The following is a 23,471-nucleotide window of genomic DNA, read 5'->3' as shown; positions in this document are numbered from 1 at the left end:
CGGGCAGCGGCCTCGATGATTGGCCTACCCGAAGTATACGGCGATGCGGTGGTTTTCTGCCCGGCCTCGCAGCCTCAATCACTGACCTTCCGTTGCATGTGTCTCCCTGATAGGGCCATAGCCCCTGCTGGTGGTGATCAATCCTCAATCTTTGAACTGAATCTAATGCTATTAACAAGTTGGAGATGGCGGGGTCATACCTCCTCAGTGGGGCAACTGATTGCCAAAAAATAAAAGAGTTGTGCCTCAATCGCTGCAGAGCTGTGGGTTCAAGAAGCCCACAGCCCCCTCCCCCTCTACCCGGTGAAATGCAATTCACCGTCTGAGAGCATATTCGATCTATCACCTCAATTCTCACCACACGGCATTGTCCCTGCGCTCTTTTTGCTCTTGGTGCGCCATGGGTTTTCTCATCAACAGCACACCTTCGGGCTCCTTTCTAGGACGCATAGACTGGCTTCATGTCTACATTGCCGGCGCTGCCATTGCAGTCGGCGCATTCGTGGTATTGATATTATTACTTGCTTCCAGACAAACACGCAAGGTGGACTTTAACAGTGGCGTCTTCACTTACGTGAAATTCATCTACGCAAGCTTCCTCAAACCCCATGAGAAGAATGGGAATGGCCAGCAGGACGCTTTAGAGAGCTTCTACAAGACTCAAGTATGATCGAGCCTGATTCTGCAAGCTTGAATGCGCAGCTGACGAGTCATTCAAGGCTAGTGTATACGATGCCACTCGCAGACGCCTTCTGCGCGGACGCGAGGATATGCTGGGTCTGGTCGCTGCGCAGTTGAAACACAAGGTGGATAGCCAGGAGCTCAAAGCCGGAGAAGCGATCTGGGTTGATGTGAGTTCTCTTTTTCCTGTGGTCATGCATGCACACCTTGCTGATTGGATAGATTGGCGGGGGCACTGGGTGAGTCGTATTTGATTTGAGGTCTCGTCCGGATGAAGCCCTAATTGCGTTACTAGATACAACATCGAAGCGATGTCTGCTTTCCTCTCGGTGCCAGACTTCTTCGCGCACGTTTACCTGGTCGATCTTTCTCCCTCCCTCTGTGACGTCGCCCGTCAGCGATTCGAGCGACTAGGCTGGAAGAATGTCAGCGTCGTCTGCCAGGATGCTCGGTCCTTTAGGTTGCCTGAGGAGGACAAGGTAGACCCGCGCTGCAAGACTGCTACGGTTGCAGGCGCCGACCTGGCCACTATGAGCTACAGCTTGTCCATGATTCCAGGTAGGTTGTGCATCTAGGCTTGGAAGGAATATACTTACTGGTCCAGATTACTATAGCGTCATTGACTCGCTGCCTGCGCTGATCAAGCCTTCTGGCGTTCTGGGAGTCTGCGATTTCTATGGTATGTAGAAGGGTGAAGCCTTGTGGCCGTAAGATGCTAATTCGCAATTAGTACAAAGCATCGTGGATGTCTCCTCCCGCAATTACATCGGCGGCGCGTTTAATCGTCACGTCAACTGGCTTGGGAGAGCCTTTTGGCGCGCCTGGTTCGACGCCGACCGTGTTAGCCTTGAGGCTGCTCGTCGAGATTACCTTGAATATCGCTTCGGAACCGTGATCTCGGCCAGTGAGAGAAACTACCTATTAGGTGGAATTCCCTACTACATCTTTGTGGGATGTCAGAAGGATTCCACGACGCATTCTGGCCGCGAAGCCATCGAGAAGCTCAACGCCTCTTTCACCGAGTCTCCATACCTCTCCCCAGCTAAGCACCGGAGCGAAATGGATGCGGCTATTGTGAGTAGCACACAGGAGATCAAGTCCAAGGCGTACGAGTCTGCCGTGATCAACCTCGGTTCCAACCTTCCTCTACCATCATCATTCTATCAGAACCACCATTACCGCATCTTCTATAATGACCTCCTTCCCAAACACACGCAGTTCGGCCATGAGTACATCTATGCCTTCAATTGGGAAGACCCCCGCGTTGACCACAAATTGCTCGATATCCAGCGCGACGACGTCATCTTGGCCATTACCAGTGCCGGGGACAACATCCTGGACTATCTCCAGAAAAGCCCCCGGCGGGTCCATGCAGTCGACCTCAACCCTAATCAAAACCACCTCCTTGAACTCAAGGTTGCCAGCTTCATTGCCCTGGGCTACCGGGACGTCTGGAAGATCTTTGGAGAAGGCAAACACTCGGACTTCCGCCGTCTACTCATCGAGAAACTGAGCCCCCATCTCTCAAGTCAAGCGTTTCAGTACTGGCTCGAGCACACCCAGATTTTTACATCCTCCTCGGGCAAGGGCCTGTACGAGACCGGTGGCTCTCGCCACGCAATCAAGATGATTCGGTACCTCTTCCAAGTCTTCGGGCTACAGGGCCAAGTCGCGAAGCTCTGTGAAGCGCAGACGCTCGCAGAGCAGCGCAAGATCTGGCCCAAGATCCGCGCCGTCCTGATGAGCAAGCCTCTGCATTGGGCGGTTGTTGGGACTGAATGGTTCGCCTGGAAGGCCGCCGGCGTGCCGCGCAATCAGCGCAACATAATCATCGACGATTTCTATAAGCGCAACGGGCTGAACAAGGAAATGAAGCAAGCCAAGGACATCAGCGGCCAGTCGATCTGGGAGTACGTTGTGGACACCTTAGACCCGGTCGTTCAGGATACTCTCATCAGCAACGACAACTACTTTTACTTCCTATGTTTGCAGGGACAATTCTCCCGCAGGTAAGCTAGTAAATCCACTCCCAAAACCCCCCCTTTTCCCCCGCCCGCCTGATGTCGAGGGGAAAGGAAACACATAAATTAAACTAACTCGATGAATCTTGTCCTGCAAAAGATGTCATCCCGCCTACCTCACCCCCAAATCACACGTCAAACTTTCCTCCCCCGGCGCCTTTGACGGTCTCCGTATCCACACCGACGAGATCAATGAGGTGATCAAGAGGATCACGCCTAAGAGTCTCACCATCGCCGTGATCATGGACTCGATGGACTGGTTCGACGCTACAAGCGACGCCGCCTCCGCCCAGGCCCAGAAACTTAACCAGGCATTGAAAAAGGGCGGACGAATCCTCCTCCGCTCCGCCAGCATTGAGCCTTGGTACATTCGGCACTTCGAGGCGAATGGGTTTACGGCGCGGCGGGTTGGAGCAAGATACCCCGGCACGTGTATCGATCGGTATGTCCCTTCTTCCCTTGGCCTTCATGAGCCATGATGATCTATTCTCGGCCTGAAGAGAGAGAGAGAGAGAGAGAGAGGAAGACTGCGTGTCCATTTGCTGACCGAGAGACCGGTTCTAGTGTCAATATGTATGCGTCCACGTGGATTTGTACCAAGACTCGGGACTTGGATCGTCCAACGCCGAGTCGGGCTATGTCAGCTTTATCCCTGAATGAGTAAGGAAATGAGTGAGGAGCAGAATATTGTGATAAGCATTTCGATTCTCGCTAAAAGGACTTTGACCCTCGCGGATGATACCAAAGAGCAGTGATATAGAAAAATTAGATGCCCGAAATGATTGTTTGATGCCATGAAGTAGAAGTAGAAGTAGAAGTAGACCTACGGAGTACACCGTCAAGTATACCCAAAAGAGCGAAGAGGGAAGTTGCACTACAGGCTTGCGTTGCCTCCCGCAACCCGTCCCGGGTCCCCACCGCCTTCTCTTTCCCCCACCAAGAAAGAGACAGTCAGTCCTACAGTCAGTCCTACAGTCAGTCCTACAGTCAGTCAGTCATTCATTCATTCATTAATTCTCCTCTTCAATCCTCCTCCTCCTCCACTAACCACCACCACCTCCCATAACCCAACTACCACCCCCTCACCACCACCCCCCATCTTTTCCTTCCCTTGCTTCTTCTTGCATTTCTTTTGTTTCTCTTTTCTCACACCCTTTCTCAACCAACAACAACAACATTCGCCCCTCTCTTCTAAACTTCTGCCTCGTGCTAAAACTCGAACCCGGTTCCGTCAACTCTCCTTTTTCTTTTTTGCCCAATCCTAGCAACAAATCAGCGGTCGGTGGCCATCATGAACAGTCTGGTGGCTACACCACCTGTGCCTCCTCACCACTTTTACGAAGCCTCTCATCTTTCTCCTTCCCGTCCAAGTAAGATTTCCACATTCCCCGTCTTTTCTCTTTGAGTCCCTTGACTGATCTCTCTCTTCTTTCTAGTGTCTACTCCAAGTCATACGCCCAACCGGAAACGGAAAGCCGATGATGATGGTAACGATCATGATGGCCGAATGTCCGCCTCTCCCACCAACTCTCCCGCTTTCACTCCTCGAACCCTTCCATCGAGCCGACACCATATCAAACGTGCTCGTCCAAATGTCAGCGGGCGGCCTCTTTCGCTCCCTCGCTTGCTAGAGACGCTTGACACCGATGCTCTCCGGGGTGTACTCCGGTCTATGTGTGAACGCCATCCAGCGTTAATGGATGAGGTCATTCATACCGCTCCACGGCCCAGTGTAGCATCCGCTCTCCAGGTCCTTCGGAACTACCAGTCCAACCTTCAGTCGTCATTCCCCCTGGGTGGTAGCTCGGAATCAGATTACGCTTACAACCGAGTCCGGCAGCCTCTGGCGAGTCTTTTGGATGCTCTCAGTGACTTCACACCACACTTCCTTCCGCCAAATGAAACACAAGCTTCGGTCTCTTTGAGCTATCTAGATGGTGCGACCGACATCATCCACGCTTTGCCCCGGTGGCACACCCCCCAGAACAACCTAGAGCGGGACTCTGCGTACGACGAGATTTGCAAGGCCTGGATCTTGGTCATCCGGGAGGCCGCAAAACGTGGTGGCGGAATTCAGTTGCAGTATGGTGGATGGGATCAGAAGTTGGCTAAGCACAACCAGAACTCCGGCGGTAAACTGCAGGCAGCCGTCAACGAGCTTGGTTCCAGCTTAGGGTGGATGCACCGACCGGATGCCCAAGGCTATGGAAGCCCGGGAGGCAATGAACTTGGATCCATCCGCGAGCAACTCCTGTCGGGCACATACGGACTCGGCACCCCCGTCAAGGTTGGGCCATGGTAATGCTGCTGAGACATGACTGCCAACCTCATATCCTCTCTTCTTCATCCCTCCAGCCTACCTACATGAACACCCCCTCCACGACACCAACTCAACCCGCCCCCCCCCCCAAACTAGAGCTAGTGTCCGAAACCTCGACCGTGGAATGTCCACGTATGAAACGATCACGATACCTTATCGCATGAAACTAGAGTTGAGGGTCAGCTTGGCGTTTTGCAGTGTGCAAGCAAACATTTTTTTTTATCCGCGTATTTTGCCTTAATGTGTCATACTTTGGGAAGCCGACGCCTTCCTCTTCAACTGTCGATCTAGATTGCCAGATTTCCGGCTCCGGGTTCGATTCTTTTCTTTGTGTGCAACATGTTCCATGCATTCATGTCCTCCTTGCATTGATACAGTCCAGCATGGTTTTCTGTCCTTCCTTGCAATATGCACCGGCTTCGTTCCTTTCTGCCTCACCATTTCACTTTTCTTCTCAGTCATCTTATCTTCACGACCAACACATTGAAACAAGACATTCCATTTTGACCACCAACACACACTGTCTCACAATCCTGTATACCCCTTTCGTCCATCATGTTCCCTCGACTAATACATTTTACCGGTGTCTGGCTTGTTCATTGGGGGTTTGCAAGGAGGCATTCTCTACACATTCTGCTGGTACCCTCGGGCCAAGTTTACAAGTCAAATCAAAGCAGAAAGCAACAAAGAGCATTCGTTTCACCAATGGTGGAGGTTGGTGCAGCTTCTTATTAGCGAAATGGGAGAGTTTTCTGAAGCGAATAAATGCAGAGGTGGTAAACAACCTGTCTCGATAGGTTGAATGGTGCTGTATGAGAGCTCACGCCGATGAGAACTCAGATCTGCGGTGCAAGGTAGCCTTCTCCGCAAGAGTCTCAAGCTCAATGCTTCCGGTGCATTAGCTGTAGGTCTTCGTCTATACTATCATCCAATCATAAAATACTATGGTTCAAGTCTCCCTTCATCTGTAGTTTCAAGAGGTCATACTTGAAAGAGACCCAGTTTTGACTCGTGGGTCCATAGAACAATTAGATATATCTTAGCAGTCCCAGTAGTCAGTCACATCCATCATGCAATGATTCGCACTGAGGGATGGTGGAGACACGACTTGAACCCGAGCCCAGTGCTTTACGTAGCGAGAGAACGAGAAGCCGAGCAGAGAAGAAGAAGACAGAGCCTCCGACCCCCTCCCCTCGCCGAGGAGATACACACGGGTACATACACGAACAAGGTGTATTATACATACACACGTACGGTCATTTTGCTTCTAGTCAAGGGGAGAGCTCAATACAACGCACGTTTCACAGCACGGAACAGCCACCCGGCATCTCCCCAGCCGCCTTGGTCCCCCGGTTTCTCGTGGACGGAGAGACCGTCCGACTCGGCGAGGGACATTGTATCTGTATCTTCTGCGGAAGATCCTGCGGCGGCGGCGGCGGCTGCATGGGGAGATGTGGGGTCATCCGCGATGCTGTTGTCCTCGTTGTCCTGTGTTCCAGTCAAGGGGTGAGGGTGATGCTCCGGCAGTGTGGTCGTTCTACGGGATTCGGGGGCTTCGCCACCGCCGCCGCCGAACGAGAGCGGCCAGTCCTCCACACCGAATAGGGTCCATTCTACCATGCGATCGATCCAGCTGCCGAGGCCAAATCCACGCTCCCGCGTGAGGCGTTGCAATTCCTGCTCGTCGATCTCGTCGGACTCATCGTCGGAGTCGAGGTACGGGTAGTCTGAGGTGAAGGAGGCGAGGTCATCCGCGTTGTCGAATTGGGCGTCTTCGTCGCGTTGGAGGGAGGCCATTTCGGCGCGGACGCGCTCGTCGACGAAGTCTGGGACGAGCTGGCGGTGCTGCTGCTGTTGCTGCTGTTCTTCGGTCCTTTGGGTGCCGCCGGTGCTGGCTATGAGGTCGGCCGTCCTGCTCTCGCGGCGGGAGGCGGAGGCTGCTGTTGAGGTTGCCATCCCCAGACTAGTCATGGCGAGATCCGCTCTGCTGGCTACCCGGCTTCCTGGGCGGGACCGCGAGGCCCGTCTGGAGCGGGAGTTGGCTGCGGCTGGGGTGGACCGTCCAGAGCGGCCCTGTCGAGGACTGCTCGCGGAGGAGCAGGTATGGTGGTTGTTTCGGGAATGGGGATGGTGGTGATCGTTGAGGAAGTCAAGGCTGAGTTGATGGTCCTCGTCGATCAGACTCGTTGAACTCTGCCGCTTCACGAGCCAGCTCTGGCCCTTTTCTTCGCGGGTCGAGGATGCGAGTGCAATGCCGGCGCGGAGCATCCATTCTGTATCTTGATGGTGGTTCGGGGATTGACGGGAGCGAGTGCTGCGGCTGGCATGGTGATGATGTTGGTGATGTGGATGATGATGATGATGATGTTGTTGTTGTTGTTGTTGTTGATGGAGCGGGCTGCTCGCACCCCGGGCTTGTAGGTTGGGATCGCTGGCGTGGTGGATGCGGCTAGAACTCTTGCTCCGGGGAGGGTGTCGCGCGCGGGACCCGCTGCGGGAATGCGAGTGCGAGAGGACCCCCGGAGTGCCGGGGACGGAGAAGCTAGCCAGATAAGACCGTGCCGTGGGCGGGTCCGGCCTGTCGTGGTGATTGTGGTGCTCGCTGCTGTGGTGGGGATGGTTGAAGTAGTCCGGATCGTCGATTTCGTCTTCACTGAGAAAGCGCGGATTGAGAGGCGCGAGGGAGACATGGTGCAGAGAGGGATACGATCGTCGAGACCGAAAGGCACTCTGCGTTGGAAGTTGTGGGGGTCCCTGGCTTTGCTACACGAGGTTGATGACGCTGAATGAGTATATTGGGGGTGGGGAAACTTCAGTATAGAAGTCGATAGAGTGCTTACCTCCATCGAGCAAGATTCGATCCACCGGATCGAGATGTTCTTTTGGAAGAGATCGAGAGAGATTAATCAGAATGGAGAAGTGGGGAGGAGGAGGGAGAGAGAGGGAGAGAGAGAGAAAACCGTAAGAGTCTTGGAAGGGAGCAATGGAGTCCTTAAAAAGGAAAACATCGGCTCAGTCCACCTTGGCCCGCACGCATGTGAAAATGCGGGCAGCTCAAAGAATGGATGGATAGTTATTCACTGCCTGGTAAAATCATGGCATGGCACCACTTCTCCATCCATCCTCATTATTATAATAGTAGGTTGAATTACATGCCTGCCTCAGGTACCGAGGTCAATGCATTGAATGGTTGGAGCGGATGTGGAAGCACGCGTTGGCTGCGAATGGCGAAAGTCAATCAATCAATCAATCTATGGAAATTGACTTCTGTTCAAGGTATATCCATCTTCAACTACTCGCTTCAATAGAAGTGACGGCAACTTCTGACCTGGTCAGTCTCTCCATTCTGTTTTCATTCTGTTTCACAAACGAAGGCGTGATCGAATGATTGATTCAATGATGATGACCAACAAGGCACGCCACACCGCCCAGCGAGGGGACGATCCGCTCTCGATCCGTTCGTTGGCTTCGTTCCCTCCCCATCTCCTCTTAACTTTCCATCTAGTTTCATCTTTCCTATTAACTGCTAACTAAGCTGAACTCGTGTCTCTCCCTTGGACGCTCGGTCGTTTGTTAAAGCCGACTCTTTATTGTCCCTATTCTCTTCCTGCTTGCTGTCTTGGTTCATTGTTCAGTCCACCCTGCGTCCTCTGTTCTCTGGTCCAGCCGCGCCTATCTCGGCCTCCCGTCTCTTATCGTGGCACTGAGCTAGTAGTCCTTCCTTTACCCATCGTCATGGCTGACGAGACAGCCAGGCCTCTGCTGGACAGTGATTCCAGGCCAGGCTCTCCTCATTCCTTCCCATCACCAAAGGGTGGTGTAAAGACAGCTTCTCTCACTTATCAGGAGCCTCGACCTTACGAATTATCCGACGAATCCGCTCCTCTCCTACATCGCCGGGATGACGATGATTTTCTGGGGTACGGCGGGACCGACCCCAGAAACCGACGTGCTTCCGAGCCGTCACGCCCACTCTCTCCTGACACGGCCTTGAAGAAACGACGTGGTAGAATTCAATGGCCAATCCTCTGTGCCATGACCTCAATTCTTGCGGTGGCTGCAATTTTGGTCTTCGTTTTCATTGCCCCAGCAGCTGTGAAGGAGTATGTCAAGGATGCGACAGTCTTCAAGCCCACCAATATATCAATCGAATCGACGACTACCACCGGAGTTCGCGCGCGTATACAGGGGAACCTGAATCTGGATGCACGGCGCATTCGGAAAACACCGGTGCGAAACCTAGGTCGTTTCGTCACTTGGATCGGAAGAGAGGTTGAAACAGGGGATTCCGAGGTGGAAGTCTTCCTACCCGAGTACGGGAATGTTCTGGTGGGCACAGCTTCTCTCCCACCACTCAAGATTAACATCCAGAACGGCCATATCAACCATGTCGATTTCATTGCGGATCTGGTCGCAGGTGATGTTCAAGGCATTCGATCAGTGGCTTTAGACTGGCTAGACGGTCGACTGGGCCGCGTTCGTCTAGACGGACGAGCAACCATGCATCTCAAGTCCGGCTGGTTAGACTTGGGTGCACAGACGATTACTGACTCAATATTTTTGGAAGGTTTGTATCGGTTCTCTGTAAAAGTCTTGATTCTCCAGCGGGCTAACCGGGTGAACAGAAGGCGACCTGCCTCCATTGCCCACGGTCAATGTGACCCATTTCAACGTCCACGATGCAGATACCCCTGGAGACAAAGGAGCCATGGTTGTGGAAGCCTCTGTGGCTGCTATGATTGAATCTCCTTTCTCCCTGAACATTCCATCTCTCGGCTTCACGGTGCTTGTGCCCAACTGCTCACCAGGCGATCCTTACATCGCAGTGGCCGGTGCCATGACTGAAGGATTCCCAGTCATTCCCGGTCAGCCGACTCTGATTAGTGTCAGCGCCCTCATTCGAGGTCTACCAGATGACTTGACGACGGCTTGCCCGGGGATGAAGAACTCTCCATTCGACTTTCTCGTCAAAAGCTACGTCAATGGTTCGGGAACGACAGTTTACGTTCGTGGGGCTGATGCTCCCTCGCTGGATACTCCGGACTGGATGGTAGACGTGCTGAAAACTGTGACAGTACCGTTCCAATTCACTGGCCATGCTTTGGACAATCTTGTGCGGAATTTCACCATGTCAGACGTGCACTTTAGCTTGCCAAACCCTCTGGCTGAGCCAGACTCGCCTGAGTCCCGGCCAACGGTCTCTGCCCTGGTTAAGGTTTTGGTAGGGCTGCCGAAAGAGCTGGGTCTCGAATTCGATGTGCCCCGGGTCCGAGCCAATGCCGATGTCTTCTACCTCGGTCAGAAGGTTGGGGTCCTGGATCTTATGAAGTGGCAACCGGCCAATTCAACCTTGCTGGACGATATCGACGGCAAGCCGGCCGTGCTGGTTGATTTTGCCATCAAGAGCGCTCCGCTGGAAGTGACCGATGACGAAGTTCTGACGGATCTTCTCCAAGATCTCATCTTTTCTGGTCACACCGTGAAGCTCAACGTGACAGCGACTGTAGATGCTGAGGTTGCCACGGGACTCGGAATCTTGACGGTCCGTGAGATTCCAGCAACAGGACAATTTGTTGTCAAGCGTTAGTCGCTGAGATGCTCTGCATGACGTGGCTATCATTCAACTGACTATAATATAGCCCCGTACGGTGGCTCTCTCGATCAATTCAAGCCACAAATTGAGTCGCTTGAATTAGGCGATACGAGTGCGTCGTCACTTCTCGTGAAAGCGAAAGTCAATGTTACGAATCCTACGCCGTATGCTGCTTCGGTACCCTTCATAGATTTTGTAATGTTCTTCAATGGCTCGAGAGTAGCCCACTTGACGGCGAAAGACGTTGAAATAATTCCTGGGATGAATAGCGGCCTTCGCGTGGATCTTTCATGGAGTCCTCTCGGCCTTGACGGACCAACTGGCGCTAGTGCTGGGAGGGATCTCTTGTCCCAGTATATTTCAGGTAAGATTAGCAGGCAACTTGCGGTCGGGTCAGTACCTAACTAGTGTTGCCCAGGGTCAAACACCACAGTCACTGTGCGCACACACGAGAAGACTATTCCGGCATTACCTGGACTAGGAAGGGCGCTTTCGAGATTAGCTCTCGAAGTGCAGATCCCTCATGTGCCCGTTCCTCAGGCTCCGGGGCACGAGCCTGATGCAGGCAACGGATCGATGGGATTCATACAGGGTGCTACGGTATTATCCACTTTCATAGACCTCGTCCTTTCAATCAGGCGATGACTTCTGATGTGCCCCGTAATGTTTATCGTCATCCTTGCGCGGACATGTATCCGGTGAGCGAGACTGACTAATACGGTTGCGTGCTTTGTAGATGCACTTGTGGTCATCGACGGCAGAGTTCACACTCTCTTCACCCTTTCCCAACACAACTATTGAGATCACTTCAGTTGATGCTCAGGCGTTATATCAGGCGGAGGATGAAGAGGCCGAGGTCGGCTCGATTGACTATCGGATACCGTTCCCAGTGCCTCCAGGCGTATCTGTAACTCCGCGGATGCCAGTGGATCTCAAACTGGGTGGGATTGGTTATGATGCCCTAAAACGAGCCCTTGGCGGGTCTCTGAAACTGGACGCCGTGGCTAAGGTAGGCGTGCAGATTGAGCATTATAGAGATTGGGTGAAGTACCATGGCAAGGGCATCAAAGCGAAGGTAAAGCTATAGCATGATTCTTGGGCGACTGGAGTGGGTCGGTTGGGATAGTGGAGTTTGGATTCCGGAGTTTCTGACAGTCATAGAATGACCAAAATGGTGTTTTACACTGGACGGCTATTCAGCTTTGCAACATGGAAAAGTCACTGGCGCTGTGCCACTAAACTACCCATACCACGAGTACCAAAACTTCTTAGAATTATAAGCCGAACCCAAGCAAGTGGTGACGTGCCTCCGCCGCCAAGCGATCGCACACTTGCACTTCACACAATGACTCATGCTCACCTCTTGGGAAGATTCGCTCAACAGCCTTTAAAAGACTATTCGTGATCAGAACCCAGCTTGAGCGATTGTAAAGAGATTTACGAGGCGCGAAGTCGGAATTCAAATTAGAAAAAAAATACAAGCTGTTTTTCATTGTAGGATATTCAACTTTGGATATCAGAAGAAAAGAAACGTTTAACCAGGGGGGAGGGTGCTGGCATCGACAACATCGGCAGCATCCTTCTCGAGCTCCTCGGTAGGCTCAAAGAGAGGCGAACGGGGCAGAGCCATCAGACCGGTGCGAGTGGATTCAAGCACACCGAAGGGAGCGATGAGCTTCATGAAAGAGTCGATACGGGACGGCTTAGCAGAGCTATTTGTGTTTTAAGATCATCAAATTAGTTTTCAATCGTTTTTTCTTCCCATAGTTTGCATTAGAAATTAAAATGGAAAAATGACTCACACTTCGACGATGCAGTTGTTGGTGCTGATATCAAGCACCTTACCACCAAACTGATGAGTCAGGCGGGTAATGGCATCAAGATGCTCGTGCTTGTGGCGGAGGGCCTGACTCTGGGGCAGGTTGCGCGGATGGTACTCGGTCTTCGCGATCTGGTGCTTGGCGTCGTTCTGACCCTCTGCGGCGGCGGGCTCGCCGGGAGTGGTGATCTCGCGGTGGTGCTGGAGCAGCTCCTCGAAGAACTCGGGGCCCAGGATGCTGACCTTGGCGAGGAGGAGCTCACGCTGCACCAGCGCTGAGTCCGTGTAGTCCAGCACGGCCCAGACGGGGACGAGGTCGTCCAGCTGGCGGCGGGCCTGCTCAACGACGCCGTCCTGACCCTGCAGGACAATGGTCATGCGGGACAGATCCTCGACCTCGGTGTTGCAGACAACCAGACTGTCGATGTTAAAGCCGCGGGCCGCCAGAATCCCGGACACGCGGGACAGCACACCGGGTTCATTCTGCACCAGACAGTTCAGGATGTGGCGCTTGGGCGGGTTCGTGGGCACGCTCGGCGTCTCGTACAGGATGGACGAGACGGCCGTCGGGGCGTCCCATTGCGGGGAGGCATCGGAGACGGGCAGGGGGAGAGGCGAGCGACGGTGCAGCGCCTTGTAGGCGAGCGCGGAGGTGGAGCTGGATGAGGCTCGGACGAAGGAGGAGGTAGAGGAGGAGGAGGAGCTCGTGGTGAATCGGGGCAGGGTAGCGGCCAGGCGCGAGCTTCTGCTAGCGACCGCCAGGAAGGGCGTCGATGACGCTGTCACAGACAGCATCACGGGGCGCCGGAATGCCATAATCGCCGCAATGAGGGGCCTGAATCAAATGACAGGCTTCAAAGTGGAGGGCGAAGGATAGGGCAAAAAACCGGGGGAGCGTAAGTTAAGATTCGTTCGTAGTCATACGGATGGGGGCATTTTATGTCGAGGCCGCCTTCCGACCTCGGGGTTGCTGACTCAGTCCTCCGTTCGCCGGTCGTCCAGCCAAGCTAGTCCCGGTTCAGCTTAGCCAGCTGTCTTACTGCATTGGGATTAGCCTGCAGCCGCTGGCCCAGATTTCACCAGTCACATGATGACCAGTGGGCTCTCCTTCGATGAATGGATGCATCTTTCCGCTTCATACAATTTCTTAACTTATCTTTCCTCTTGGATCAGGTGGCTGATGATGGCTCTGGTTCATCGTCATTGATCTCTTGTGAGTGATATAACTGTGTTCAGCCTTTCCCTTTGTTTGCTGGTGATTTCCAGTGCCAACCTCTGGCTGTTCAAGCTTTTCATTATACCTGCTCTTTAAACTGTACTGACGCTAACTACTACTCCGGAGCACTAGACTAAACCACGGACTAGTTCCAAGGCACCCACCACTTTAGTGTCCACCAACTGAACGTTCTTCTGCACCTCCACCGCCTCGGGAAAGTCCTTTGCATCCAAGTCTCCGATATCCTTGCTTTGGGCCCTATTTGAGCCTTCTGCTCGCTGCCTTCCTCATTACTTTCTCGCCGCCTCTCTGCTACGTTCCCTGTCGAAGCCCTTTCCGCGTCGTTTTCCTGCCCACCTTCACACCTATTCACAATCATCATGGACGAACATCGCCCGAAACGTTCTCGCTTCGACCAAACCGAGCCTGATTCGCGGCGCCCGTCGCGCTTCGACCGTCGCTCTCGGTCTCCTTCGTCGCGACAAAGCGAATCTGCCCGAGCCCGCAGTCCCCTCAGTCGAGAGCCTCGCAGCCCTAGCGCAGACACTGCCAAAAAATCCGATCCTGCTGCAGCAGCCGGTAGGTTATCGAGTTGTATTCTGGCGGGATCGCACATTGCTGACATGGTTCGATCCAGCCGCCGCTGCGGCGAAAATCAACGCCCAACTGCAAGCGAAGAAAGGCATTCAGCATGTCGATGTCCCTCCGATTCGCTCGGTATGTCATCTCGGAGGCCCCGGTGATTGCAAGTCAGCACCAGAAAGAATCCCCATACTCACAAATGCTGTCTGCATAGTCCGGAAGTCCTATGCCCAAGTCCGGCTCACCCGCAGATGTCGATGCGTCCGGAAAGTTGAATGCCGAGATCTATGTCGCAGACGGAGATTATATTAAGGACATTGAGATCAATGATTTGCGCAACCGCTACACGCTGACCAAAGGCTCCACTCAGAAGATGGTAATTACTCCTATTGCATTTGCTGATCTTCCAGGCATCTTGCTCGCTGGCTCGCTGGCTGGCTCTTGGCTCACTAGCCGGCTGCCCTTTCTCCCCTGACCTTTGTTCCTCATATTTTTGTGATTGTGACTAAAACTTACCCAAGTCAACTGAACTCACACACAGCATCTCACTTCCCCTCTTTTGCATCTGCTGACCTCCACTGCGTGACATCTAGATCAAGGAAGAAACCGGCGCTGGTACGCCTCCATCTCATACTTTTATCAACTGTTGACTGCTTAAGAAGGAAGCTCATGATTGATTCTTGTCTCAAGATGTCACCACCCGAGGAAACTACTACCCCGATAAGAGTATGGCCACAGCCGCGGTATGCTTTGCCTCTATCCTGTCACGAGCGTCTGTTAGACGTTGAGATCTAACAACTTTGCGTCGCATAGAACCCTCCGCTATATCTCCACGTGACGAGCACGAACAAGGAAGGTCTCGAAAAGGCAGTTGCCCTGATTGAGGAGCTCATGCAGAAAGAGCTCCCCAACCTGGTCGATGAGCGGCGATTCCGCCGACGAGAGCCCGAGCCGGTCGAGCGTGACGAGTACGGTCGCGTAAGAGATTCATCCCACCCCCAGGCTCAGGCCTGCAGCTAATCATGTATAGCGTAAATGGCCCGAGGAGCGTATTCCGGTCGACCTCGAACCCATTCCAGGATTCAACCTCCGTGCCCAAGTCGTTGGCCAGGGCGGCGCATACGTCAAGCACATTCAGTCAAAGACTCGCTGCAAGGTCCAGATCAAGGGTCGTGGATCAGGATTCATGGAGCCCAGTACAGGCCGGGAGAGCGACGAGCCGATGTTTCTGCACGTGGCGTGAGTATTTTATAGCCCATCTCTTAAGCCCTTCATCATTGCTTACAGGCTGTACAGTGGCCCCGACCCCAATGATGTCCAGAGTGCAAAAGAGCTATGTGAGGACCTTCTTGCCAATGTTCGTGAGCAGTATCAGCGCTTCAAGGAGAACCCGCCCCAGCACGGTTATGGCGGCTACGGTGGACGGGGCGGCGACCGCTACCACTATGGCGGTGGTGGCGGTGGCGGAGGCTACGGTGGAGGCTATGGAAATCACCACCACAGTAGAGACAACAACAGCCATAACTCGCCGTCCGCATCTGCGAGCCCATCCACACAAGGTGCGCTAGGTGCGTCGGGAACTGGCACTCCTACCGCGGCGGACTACAGCGCCCAATATGCCCAGTATTATGGATCAGATCCGTATGCTGCCTACGGTGGGTATCAGAACTATGTCGCCTACTACCAGTACTATCAGCAGGCCGCCGCTCAGCAGCAACAGCAGCAGTCCCAGAGCCCTGCTCCTCCACCACCGCCCCCTGCGAGTGAGGCTCCTCCTCCCCCGCCGCCAGGTTCTGGCTCTCCCCCACCTCCGCCGCCAGGTGGCAGCTATAGCGCCGTAAGCTTATCTTCTCCGTGAACTGACAGAAGCTCTTGTGGCTGACTGACCATTCGTTCTACTGAAACAGGTTCCGCCTCCTCCAGGGTTGTAAAGATATAGCCACGCGCTCAAAAATATACCCATGACGGTACAGGAGGCATATCTAACCTATCATCCACGTATATTCTAAGAGCCAGACTGATTTTCACTACTGAAAAATGTGCAGTGAAGAAGCTACAGTTACTTATCTACTCACTTACCCGATCGGCCACCTGACTCTGAACCAAGCCTTTACCTGGCCTCTAACCGACTCACTTATCGCTTGGCTAGTATTTGTAGTATCTTGTTTGTGATTGACTGACTCACCACTTGACTTGCCCTGCTCTCATCACGGGTTCGGTGCGGTCGTCCAACGTGTGTAGAGCTCAAAAAACCGCCCCATGGAGGGGTTATCTGGTGCATAAATCATATCTTTCTGTTGACTTAGAAAAGCTTATCCTATATTGATCTCTAGCAATTATCGTCTTTTCCCTAGAAGTGATCCAGGATGGCATGGAATCGTATGTACTGTACAATGTGTGCTGTGCAAGAAATTCCTCGATTCCCCATGCGAAAAGGTGCAGTGGAAACCCGCCATTTGCTTTATGAAACATTAGATGCACTGATGGAGAGGGCGAAAATGTCTTGAAAGTTTGGTCCTTCCATGAAGCATAACGATAACCAGCATCCGCTTCTGCAATGTTGCTCCAGGCAATGGAGGGCTAGGACAGAAGTTAAGAGACCGCCTAATCTCGATACCCTGGAAACATCGCAGGGAACATCTTCTGCATGTACCAAGGGACATTCATATCAACAAAGTCGTCCGGATGGCTCTGAGGCGCCATTCTGGCCTTCCGTTTCGCGACCCCTTGCGATCCCTCCTTGCAGAAGTCGCACGCGAAGTCGCAAGGGGAAGTAGCGCAGCCGGGGCTCATTTGTGTCGACGCGGGGACCTGCGAACCCATCTTTTCGAGCTCGAGGTCGCCGAAGAAATCCTTGATCATCTCGTGTCTGCACCTGGATGTGGTCTCACAGTAGCCAATCACCTTCTGGAAACTAGCCAACCGGGCAAACTGGTTCTGCACGGTTGAGTTGGTTGTTCGGTTGTTGCTGCTGGTCTTCTGGTTGTTGTTGTTGCTGCTGCTGGTGGACCCGCCGGTGCGGTTATGGGCATTCTCGACATCGCGCTGCAGGCGGTCAAGGATTCGGTCCCGTTCTTGGGTATTGTAGTAGACGATCGAGGCTGCGGCGCGGCCGTCGCGACCGGCGCGCCCAGATTCCTGGACGAAGCCTTCGAAGCTGCGCGGGGGGGTCCAGTGGATGACAAACCGCACGTGCGGGCTATCGATCCCCATGCCGAAGGCGGTGGTCGCGACAATGATGTAAAAGGCTGCGCGGTTTGGTGTGTTTCCGGCATTATCATTACTGGCGATTTGGGAGATAGGCTTCGTGGATGTCCACTCAGACTGAATTCGGGTTCGATCTTCTGGAGAGAGACCCGCGTGGTAGGCTACAGCATGGATACGGCCGTCCCAAGCTTTTGAGAGGGCGCTCGCAAGCTTTTCAGAGATGGTTCTGAGGGGCACGTAGATGATTCCGGACACCGGCGGTAGCTTCGCAGTTTCTTCAGCGCCCAATCGCGCCTCTCTGCGGGTCTGCACGGACTGAAGCCATGCCACGAAGTCCCTAATCTGAAACAGTTCAGGCTCTGTCGGATCGCTGGCAAAATCGTCTAGGTACCGGACCTCGTAGTGGATATTTGGACGGGCGGAAGGAGTATTGAAAATCCTCAGCCGTAGCGGATCCAAACCTAAGAGCTTGATGATGTCCGCGCGGACACGGGGGGTTGCTGTCGCCGTTAGAGCACTAATCGGAACGGTTGGATTGGTCAGAGCTCGCCGAAACCAGCCGAGTTCCTTGTAGGCAGGCCGGAAGTCGTGGCCCCATTCGCTGATGCAATGGGCTTCGTCGATGGCTATGCGGATCAGCTCACCCTGCGAGTGAATGGTTTGAAGATTCCGCCGGAAGGTCTCTGTTTGGCAAAGTTCCGGCGTCACATAAAGAAGGCGAGTCCTAGGATGGCCGGACAAGAGGTCATCCAAGATGACTCGTCTTTCGGAGATCGGGGTGGTGGAGTTGATTGTCGCTACTGCGACTCCGAGTGCTTGCAGTGCCTTGACCTGGTCTGTCTAGATGCCGGATTAGATGAATGCCTGCGTGTGCGTTTACAGTAGCCGTCGAGTCTTACCATGAGCGCCAGCAGTGGACAGATCACGACAGTCACTGTAGGATGGCAGGGTCAGTCAGCCAGTGCCGCCCATCACGGAAGCAGTAGTAGCGAGAGTGGATGAGCCCACCTCCATGAGTGGTTACTGCTGGAAGCTGAAAGCACAGGCTCTTTCCGAACGACGTGTTTGCCTGTAGAAACACATCATGTCCCTCGACAGCGGCCGTGATTACATCGCGTTGCAGTGGCCTGTTCGGATTAGCGAGTCTATCATCTAGAATACAGGTGAAGAAGCATGAAGGATCGAAAGCTCCCGTTGCGCACCTGAAGGAGTTTTTCTGGAAGACACGGCGCAGATAAAAGTCCAGGTCCACTTTCCGGCGCTGCAGACCTCCACTGACCATATTCACGGCATCTCAATGGCAGAGGAAGATTGGGATTGAAGGTGGGATGGGACGAGAAGTGCTCACGAAGGCGCGGGGAGACGCGCCGAGGAAAGAAGAGCGAACACGATACCACGTGATATTGACGAAAAAGGAAGGAATTGATTATAGCACAAGAACACGCCCAAGATTGATTTCATCGCTATGTTCGCAACCAGTTTTACACCTGAGGGTATATCTATCTATCAGGTCTATATAATAATAATAATAATATACAAAGCACCCCAAGCCACAGCCCACCACCACGGTGAGTGAACAGATACATAAGCGAAAGGAACCAACAGATCAATCTAACGCCACCGGACGTTCTGCATCTGCTTCTCCAGTTCCTCCTTGACAGCCATGACATCCTGCGCCCTGCGCTTCCAGGGCTGCCAGAGGCGTTCCATCTGGAGCCATACTTCCATCGTTTCCCGCGGTCCGCAGCAACGCCCAAATCCGCGCAGGATGAGCACTATCATGCGACGACCAAGAAACACCCCGTTTTCGATTTGACGCTCTAATTCCTCCTCCGGAAATCCGGCGTCGAGCGCCTCGTGGATTTGCTTATTGATACCCCCACTAGGCTCGCCAATATCATTGGTTTCCGTATGCATGCCCTCCTCAGCAGAAGGCTCTCGTACGTTGGCGCGTGTTTTTATCAATGGGAGAGGGGTGTACAACCCGGTTGGCGCGGGCGGAACCGGGGGTTGTGCGAGGGGGACATAAGAGTCGAGCAATGGGTTCTCCCATGTAGGGCTTTTCTTTCCAGAATGCGGGTGACGCTCTTGTTCTGCCCGCGACTTGGATTCGTAAAGGGCTCGCAAATACGTCTTCCACGCCACTCGCAGTCTGTCCGCCGTCCAGCCCTCTCTGCGCCGCCCATGATGAGCAAACCCTTCGAAGAGAAACAAGTATATTAGTCCGCGCGGTGGTACTGCAAAAGCCTTCTCCATATCAGCGATAACAGACATCAACGCTTCAATGTCGCCTGTTTTGTGGGCGTACAAGGACAGCAGGATCCGGTATGTGCGGGTGTCGGGGGTGATGCCCACTGCTTCTTGAATAGTGCGATAGTGGCCTGGCAGGTGGTCCTTCAGAGAAGCGGAAACCTCTAGCAGGCGATTGAGTTTTTTAGATCTTTCTCGATAGTGCTTGAAGTCAGTGGATAAATTGCCGTAGATGGCATGAGTGCTTGCGCCCGCAGCCTGGTTCTTCATCATCTGCGCATAGATGGCCTCAGCCGCTTTCACATCTCCCGCGGAAATGAAGGAAGCCATCAGGCAATTCATTACGGCGGTGTCAATGATCTCACCGCTTGAGGTAAAGTCATCAAATGCTTGCCGGACGCCGTCAACGTCATGCTGTTGTCCATGACGATAGATTCTGGAAACTTTGCCGGTACGCCCAAATTGGAGTCCTCGCTCTTCCATTTCCGCCATGAGCCGATCCGCCACGGTGAACTGGCTGGCTTTGACGGCGATATCAAAGAGGATGGTGAATACAACCCCGTCTGACTTAACTCCGCCCCAATGCTCCATCTTCTGCCAGAGACCTATCGACCTTACTAAGTCTCTTTTGAACACTTTGCCCGAGGCCCGTCCTGCAAGATGGATAGCAGACGTCCATAAAGCGCGGGACACCTGGAGCTTGGCATCAACCATATCATCTAACAGCGCGAGGAATCGTCGCGCTTCCACCCACCGGCGATTGTCAGGGTTTGCAAACCGACGCAGCAGAGCACCGCGACAAGCTTTCGAGAGATGGGCAACTCCCGGATAAGGAAGGTCTCTGTAAAGTCTGAAAACGTACTGATTTGATTTGCTCTCGTCCCATATGGCGTCCCGCAGTCTCGCAATCGAATCGGATTCTTCAGCGTCGTGCGACTTGGCCTCCTTGATTGGCGTGATTGGCGTGGAATATGAGTCCATCTTTGTTTGGGTCCTGGCCACTAGATCTGCTGCCTGCTCCCAATCGAGTGAATCGTCGAATAATGTTTTGTAGAAATGCGACACGGACTCGTGAAGCGCTTTCGTCGGTGAAGTCCTCCCCTTGTAGCTATACTTTTTTGATCCTCGTTTCTCATCCGATTTTTGGACCGTAGTGTTGATCTTAGTAGCGTCACTGCGCGCGGGTTGATTGATCTCGCTCTCTGCCGATGTTCTCTTTTTGGTATGCGTGGTTTCGTGTTGCTTCAGTGAGCTTCTGTTGAGGTCCTCGTGGGCAGCGAGGTATCGTTCACCCGTGACATTTGGCCCCTGAGGTCGCGCGCAAGGGCCCTGCAAAGAGCTATTCGACCAAGGGCAGTCTTCGTCATTGTTTTCCTTTACCCTCAATGCGACGCCCGAATTAAACATCCGCTGTGTCCGTGATTGATGCAGGCGTTTGGGTGCCGAGGTCAGACTATCAAAATGATGTGTTGAAGGTCTTCTTCCAGTCTGTCTCGAGCGCCGGTCCTGCCAGCTGAGAATATTACCTCGGGAGGACTTTTGAGGCAATGTCGAAAATGCTCTGCCACGAGGCGAGTGTTCGCGGCAGTAACCAGCAATCACCAGGGAACCGACGAACACGTCAGCTATAGATGCTGCATTGAGGCGAGGACGTCTGGAAGCAAATCGTCTGAGGGAGGTATTATAGGAGCATGAATCGGGTTTTGACATGGAAGAATGGTGGAAGGACAAGCACGTATCCAATGGCTGCGAGAGAGGTCGCAGATTGGGCGAGCTGGAGAACCTAGTAGAAGGAGGCATGAGATGACAGACATTGTGGCATTGGATCAGCCATGCATATCCCGAGGAGGTCTCGAGCAGGAATGCCTAGGATGATTAGGTGGCCGGTATATCAATGCGACTTTTCCGGGGATGATTGGGAGGAACGCGGAGAGGTTGTGAAGCAAAAGAGGATGAAGGAGAATAGAGAGGGAAAAAGGAAAAAAGGAGAAGAGGAAGAGGGGAGAATAGAGAGGGAATAGAGTGATCTGTTGTTAGATGAGGAGGTCAGACCCAATCCAAGAAGCGAGTAGGAGGAGGAGGAGGAGGAGGAGGAGTAGCTCCGCGTTCAAATTATTATGATGGGCTTTTGCTGGTGGAAGTCACAGTCTCTGCCATTTGCTTCCAGGGCGGAGCCGGGGATAAGCCAATCGGAGACGGGCATTGGCAATCAGCGGCAGTCGCTGTTTTTCCACCTTCTCCCGCCCAAAACCTTTCCGGGTCCAGTTTCCATGGCGTCGTTGGCTCTGCTGTCACTCACCTAGATTTCATCAACGATCACTTGACTAACTCTAACTGATCGATTATACCCAACGGCTATCGCTTCCTTCTCATAAGATACTGCACGGTCTCCTGATCCTCCTCCGCCGACGCCGCCGCCCTCCTCCCAGTGTACAATGGGCAAATACAACCTCACAGCGCTTCGCGTGCGCGAAAAAGCTCTTCTGTCAAAGGCCACGCAACAGATCAGTGTACTCCCCGTCTGGGCTGATGTGGTCGGCGACATTCCTCCCGCTCAAGTCCTTGTCCGAAACCAGGCACATCAACATCAACTCATCCGCCAGCGTGTGAAGCAAGTGGGGGGAAAGAATGAGGTGATCTACAAGGTTCAAGAGAAGAAAGTCAAGTCGAAGAAGGCGAGCCGCGTGTTCCTGCCTACCGAGATTAAGTACGAGGAGGATCAGCTGCGTAAAGAATTCTTCAAGGACCATCCTTGGGAATTGGCAAGACCTCGAGTCCTCGTTGAAACTACGGGCAAGGACGGTTTGAAGTATGACTGGAAAAAGCTTCAGCAGCCAGGGAAGAGGCTGGATGGTGAAAGGTATGCTACCGCAATTGGCAATTATGCGCAGGTTGTCCCTGCTCATGGCCTCTTGGTGCATTGCTAACATGAGTTGCTTGCGTGTTTAGTGTTGTTCAGCGCCAACTATGGCTCCTGAACAATGTCCCTAATATGACCAAGAGCCAATCGTACGATATCGCACGTCGCGAATTCTATAAACTCCGTCTGCGGGAAGATATCGAACGACGAGTTGCGGCAGAAGAAGCCGAGGCTACTGGCGCTACTTTCGGACCTTCCTACTTAGATATCGGTATGAACCTCGAGAACCAGGAGTATGAGCGCTGGAAGACTTGGGCCAAGAATGAAGCCCAGATGCTGGCTTCGAGACGCGCATCGATTGTTGGTCCTTCCCTGCCGGATAGTGAAGAACAAGCTCTGGGCGCGGAGGAGGACTCTGGGGAACTTCACCTCGAGTAGATGAGTCGTTGGTAGACATGAGATGCATTTGGCGTGGTGACTCTGCTGAATATGCCATGTACAGTGGCCGCGGGTAGTAGTGATGGTCAGCGTTACTGGGCTTATGTATGTACAATACGGAACTGTTGATATCTCTGGGTTCATTTTGCTTGCAATATTATTTCTACGCCTTTTTATTTTTATTTCATATTTTATGTTTCGTTCCCTCTTTTTTTCCGTTACGCTATCCGGGCATGGAATCCGAATATCATCATCGCGTCTTCTAAGTTTCGTGTTGGTGGGAAACCTGGAAAAGATCAAACAATAGCAGTGTTTCAGATGTGTTCAGGTGTGGCTGCCGGGCACTTTGTAGGGGGGAAGGAAGGGACCAATCAACCATTGGGCCAGACACTGACTAAAAAGTACTTACTTTTAGTTATCGCCCCGTCCGTCTCTTCCACTGACAACGGAGTACTACCTCATGTCCATGTCAATCAATTAATAT

General features: G+C 53.2%; 9 protein-coding genes across 9 annotated transcripts; 5 read left to right on the top strand and 4 right to left on the bottom strand.

Moving 5' to 3' along the window:
• Positions 1–400: 400 nt before the first annotated feature.
• Positions 401–3,478, top strand: BP01DRAFT_336090 (class I SAM-dependent methyltransferase; the record flags this gene model as incomplete). The annotated part of the gene is made up of 8 exons (XM_025573227.1): positions 401–664; positions 720–851; positions 904–920; positions 977–1,239; positions 1,286–1,360; positions 1,412–2,690; positions 2,803–3,144; positions 3,267–3,478. 8 exons carry the CDS (start codon positions 401–403, stop codon positions 3,364–3,366), a joined length of 2,472 nt encoding a protein of 823 aa, XP_025433467.1. The 3' UTR covers positions 3,367–3,478.
• Positions 3,479–3,710: 232 nt separating this feature from the next.
• BP01DRAFT_414363 (Cut8-domain-containing protein) lies at positions 3,711–5,118 on the top strand. The gene is made up of 2 exons (XM_025579053.1): positions 3,711–4,072; positions 4,139–5,118. Exons 1-2 carry the CDS (start codon positions 3,994–3,996, stop codon positions 5,002–5,004), a joined length of 945 nt encoding a protein of 314 aa, XP_025433466.1. The 5' UTR covers positions 3,711–3,993; the 3' UTR covers positions 5,005–5,118.
• An 857-nt stretch (positions 5,119–5,975) lies between these two features.
• On the bottom strand, positions 5,976–7,868 carry BP01DRAFT_410291 (DUF3984 domain-containing protein; the record flags this gene model as incomplete). The annotated part of the gene is made up of 2 exons (XM_025578870.1): positions 5,976–7,785; positions 7,863–7,868. 2 exons carry the CDS (start codon positions 7,866–7,868, stop codon positions 6,307–6,309), a joined length of 1,485 nt encoding a protein of 494 aa, XP_025433465.1. The 3' UTR covers positions 5,976–6,306.
• Positions 7,869–8,757: 889 nt separating this feature from the next.
• Positions 8,758–11,854, top strand: BP01DRAFT_363894 (uncharacterized protein; the record flags this gene model as incomplete). The annotated part of the gene is made up of 6 exons (XM_025576297.1): positions 8,758–9,589; positions 9,648–10,604; positions 10,662–10,979; positions 11,034–11,215; positions 11,352–11,690; positions 11,816–11,854. 6 exons carry the CDS (start codon positions 8,758–8,760, stop codon positions 11,852–11,854), a joined length of 2,667 nt encoding a protein of 888 aa, XP_025433464.1.
• BP01DRAFT_354676 (acetolactate synthase regulatory subunit) lies at positions 11,791–13,340 on the bottom strand. The gene is made up of 2 exons (XM_025574500.1): positions 12,418–13,340; positions 11,791–12,327 (listed from the first exon to the last, which is right to left on the bottom strand). The coding sequence occupies exons 1-2, from the start codon at positions 13,248–13,250 to the stop codon at positions 12,150–12,152; spliced, it is 1,011 nt and encodes a 336-aa protein (XP_025433463.1). The 5' UTR covers positions 13,251–13,340; the 3' UTR covers positions 11,791–12,149.
• Positions 13,341–13,597: 257 nt separating this feature from the next.
• BP01DRAFT_354675 (KH domain-containing protein) lies at positions 13,598–16,560 on the top strand. Its single transcript, XM_025574499.1, has 10 exons — positions 13,598–13,647; positions 13,783–14,229; positions 14,288–14,367; positions 14,447–14,608; positions 14,826–14,847; positions 14,923–14,975; positions 15,046–15,210; positions 15,263–15,471; positions 15,529–16,069; positions 16,140–16,560. The coding sequence occupies exons 2-10, from the start codon at positions 14,031–14,033 to the stop codon at positions 16,161–16,163; spliced, it is 1,455 nt and encodes a 484-aa protein (XP_025433462.1). The 5' UTR covers positions 13,598–13,647; positions 13,783–14,030; the 3' UTR covers positions 16,164–16,560.
• A 276-nt stretch (positions 16,561–16,836) lies between these two features.
• BP01DRAFT_421780 (putative RecQ family helicase RecQ) lies at positions 16,837–18,752 on the bottom strand (the record flags this gene model as incomplete). Its single annotated transcript, XM_025579527.1, has 4 exons — positions 18,642–18,752; positions 18,448–18,566; positions 18,339–18,373; positions 16,837–18,279 (listed from the first exon to the last, which is right to left on the bottom strand). Exons 1-4 carry the CDS (start codon positions 18,719–18,721, stop codon positions 16,837–16,839), a joined length of 1,677 nt encoding a protein of 558 aa, XP_025433461.1. The 5' UTR covers positions 18,722–18,752.
• A 156-nt stretch (positions 18,753–18,908) lies between these two features.
• Positions 18,909–21,785, bottom strand: BP01DRAFT_354673 (pentatricopeptide repeat protein). Its single transcript, XM_025574498.1, has one exon. It carries the CDS (start codon positions 21,487–21,489, stop codon positions 19,051–19,053), a length of 2,439 nt encoding a protein of 812 aa, XP_025433460.1. The 5' UTR covers positions 21,490–21,785; the 3' UTR covers positions 18,909–19,050.
• Positions 21,786–21,943: 158 nt separating this feature from the next.
• On the top strand, positions 21,944–23,220 carry rsm25 (mitochondrial 37S ribosomal protein mS23). The gene is made up of 2 exons (XM_025579526.1): positions 21,944–22,549; positions 22,639–23,220. The coding sequence occupies exons 1-2, from the start codon at positions 22,125–22,127 to the stop codon at positions 22,985–22,987; spliced, it is 774 nt and encodes a 257-aa protein (XP_025433459.1). The 5' UTR covers positions 21,944–22,124; the 3' UTR covers positions 22,988–23,220.
• Positions 23,221–23,471: the final 251 nt, after the last annotated feature.

This window comes from Aspergillus saccharolyticus (genome assembly GCF_003184585.1).
Source record: "Aspergillus saccharolyticus JOP 1030-1 unplaced genomic scaffold BP01scaffold_7, whole genome shotgun sequence".
Lineage (NCBI taxonomy): Eukaryota > Fungi > Ascomycota > Eurotiomycetes > Eurotiales > Aspergillaceae > Aspergillus > Aspergillus saccharolyticus.
The sequence above is the reverse complement of the archived record's forward strand: the minus strand, read 5'-3'. Positions and strand labels throughout refer to the sequence as shown.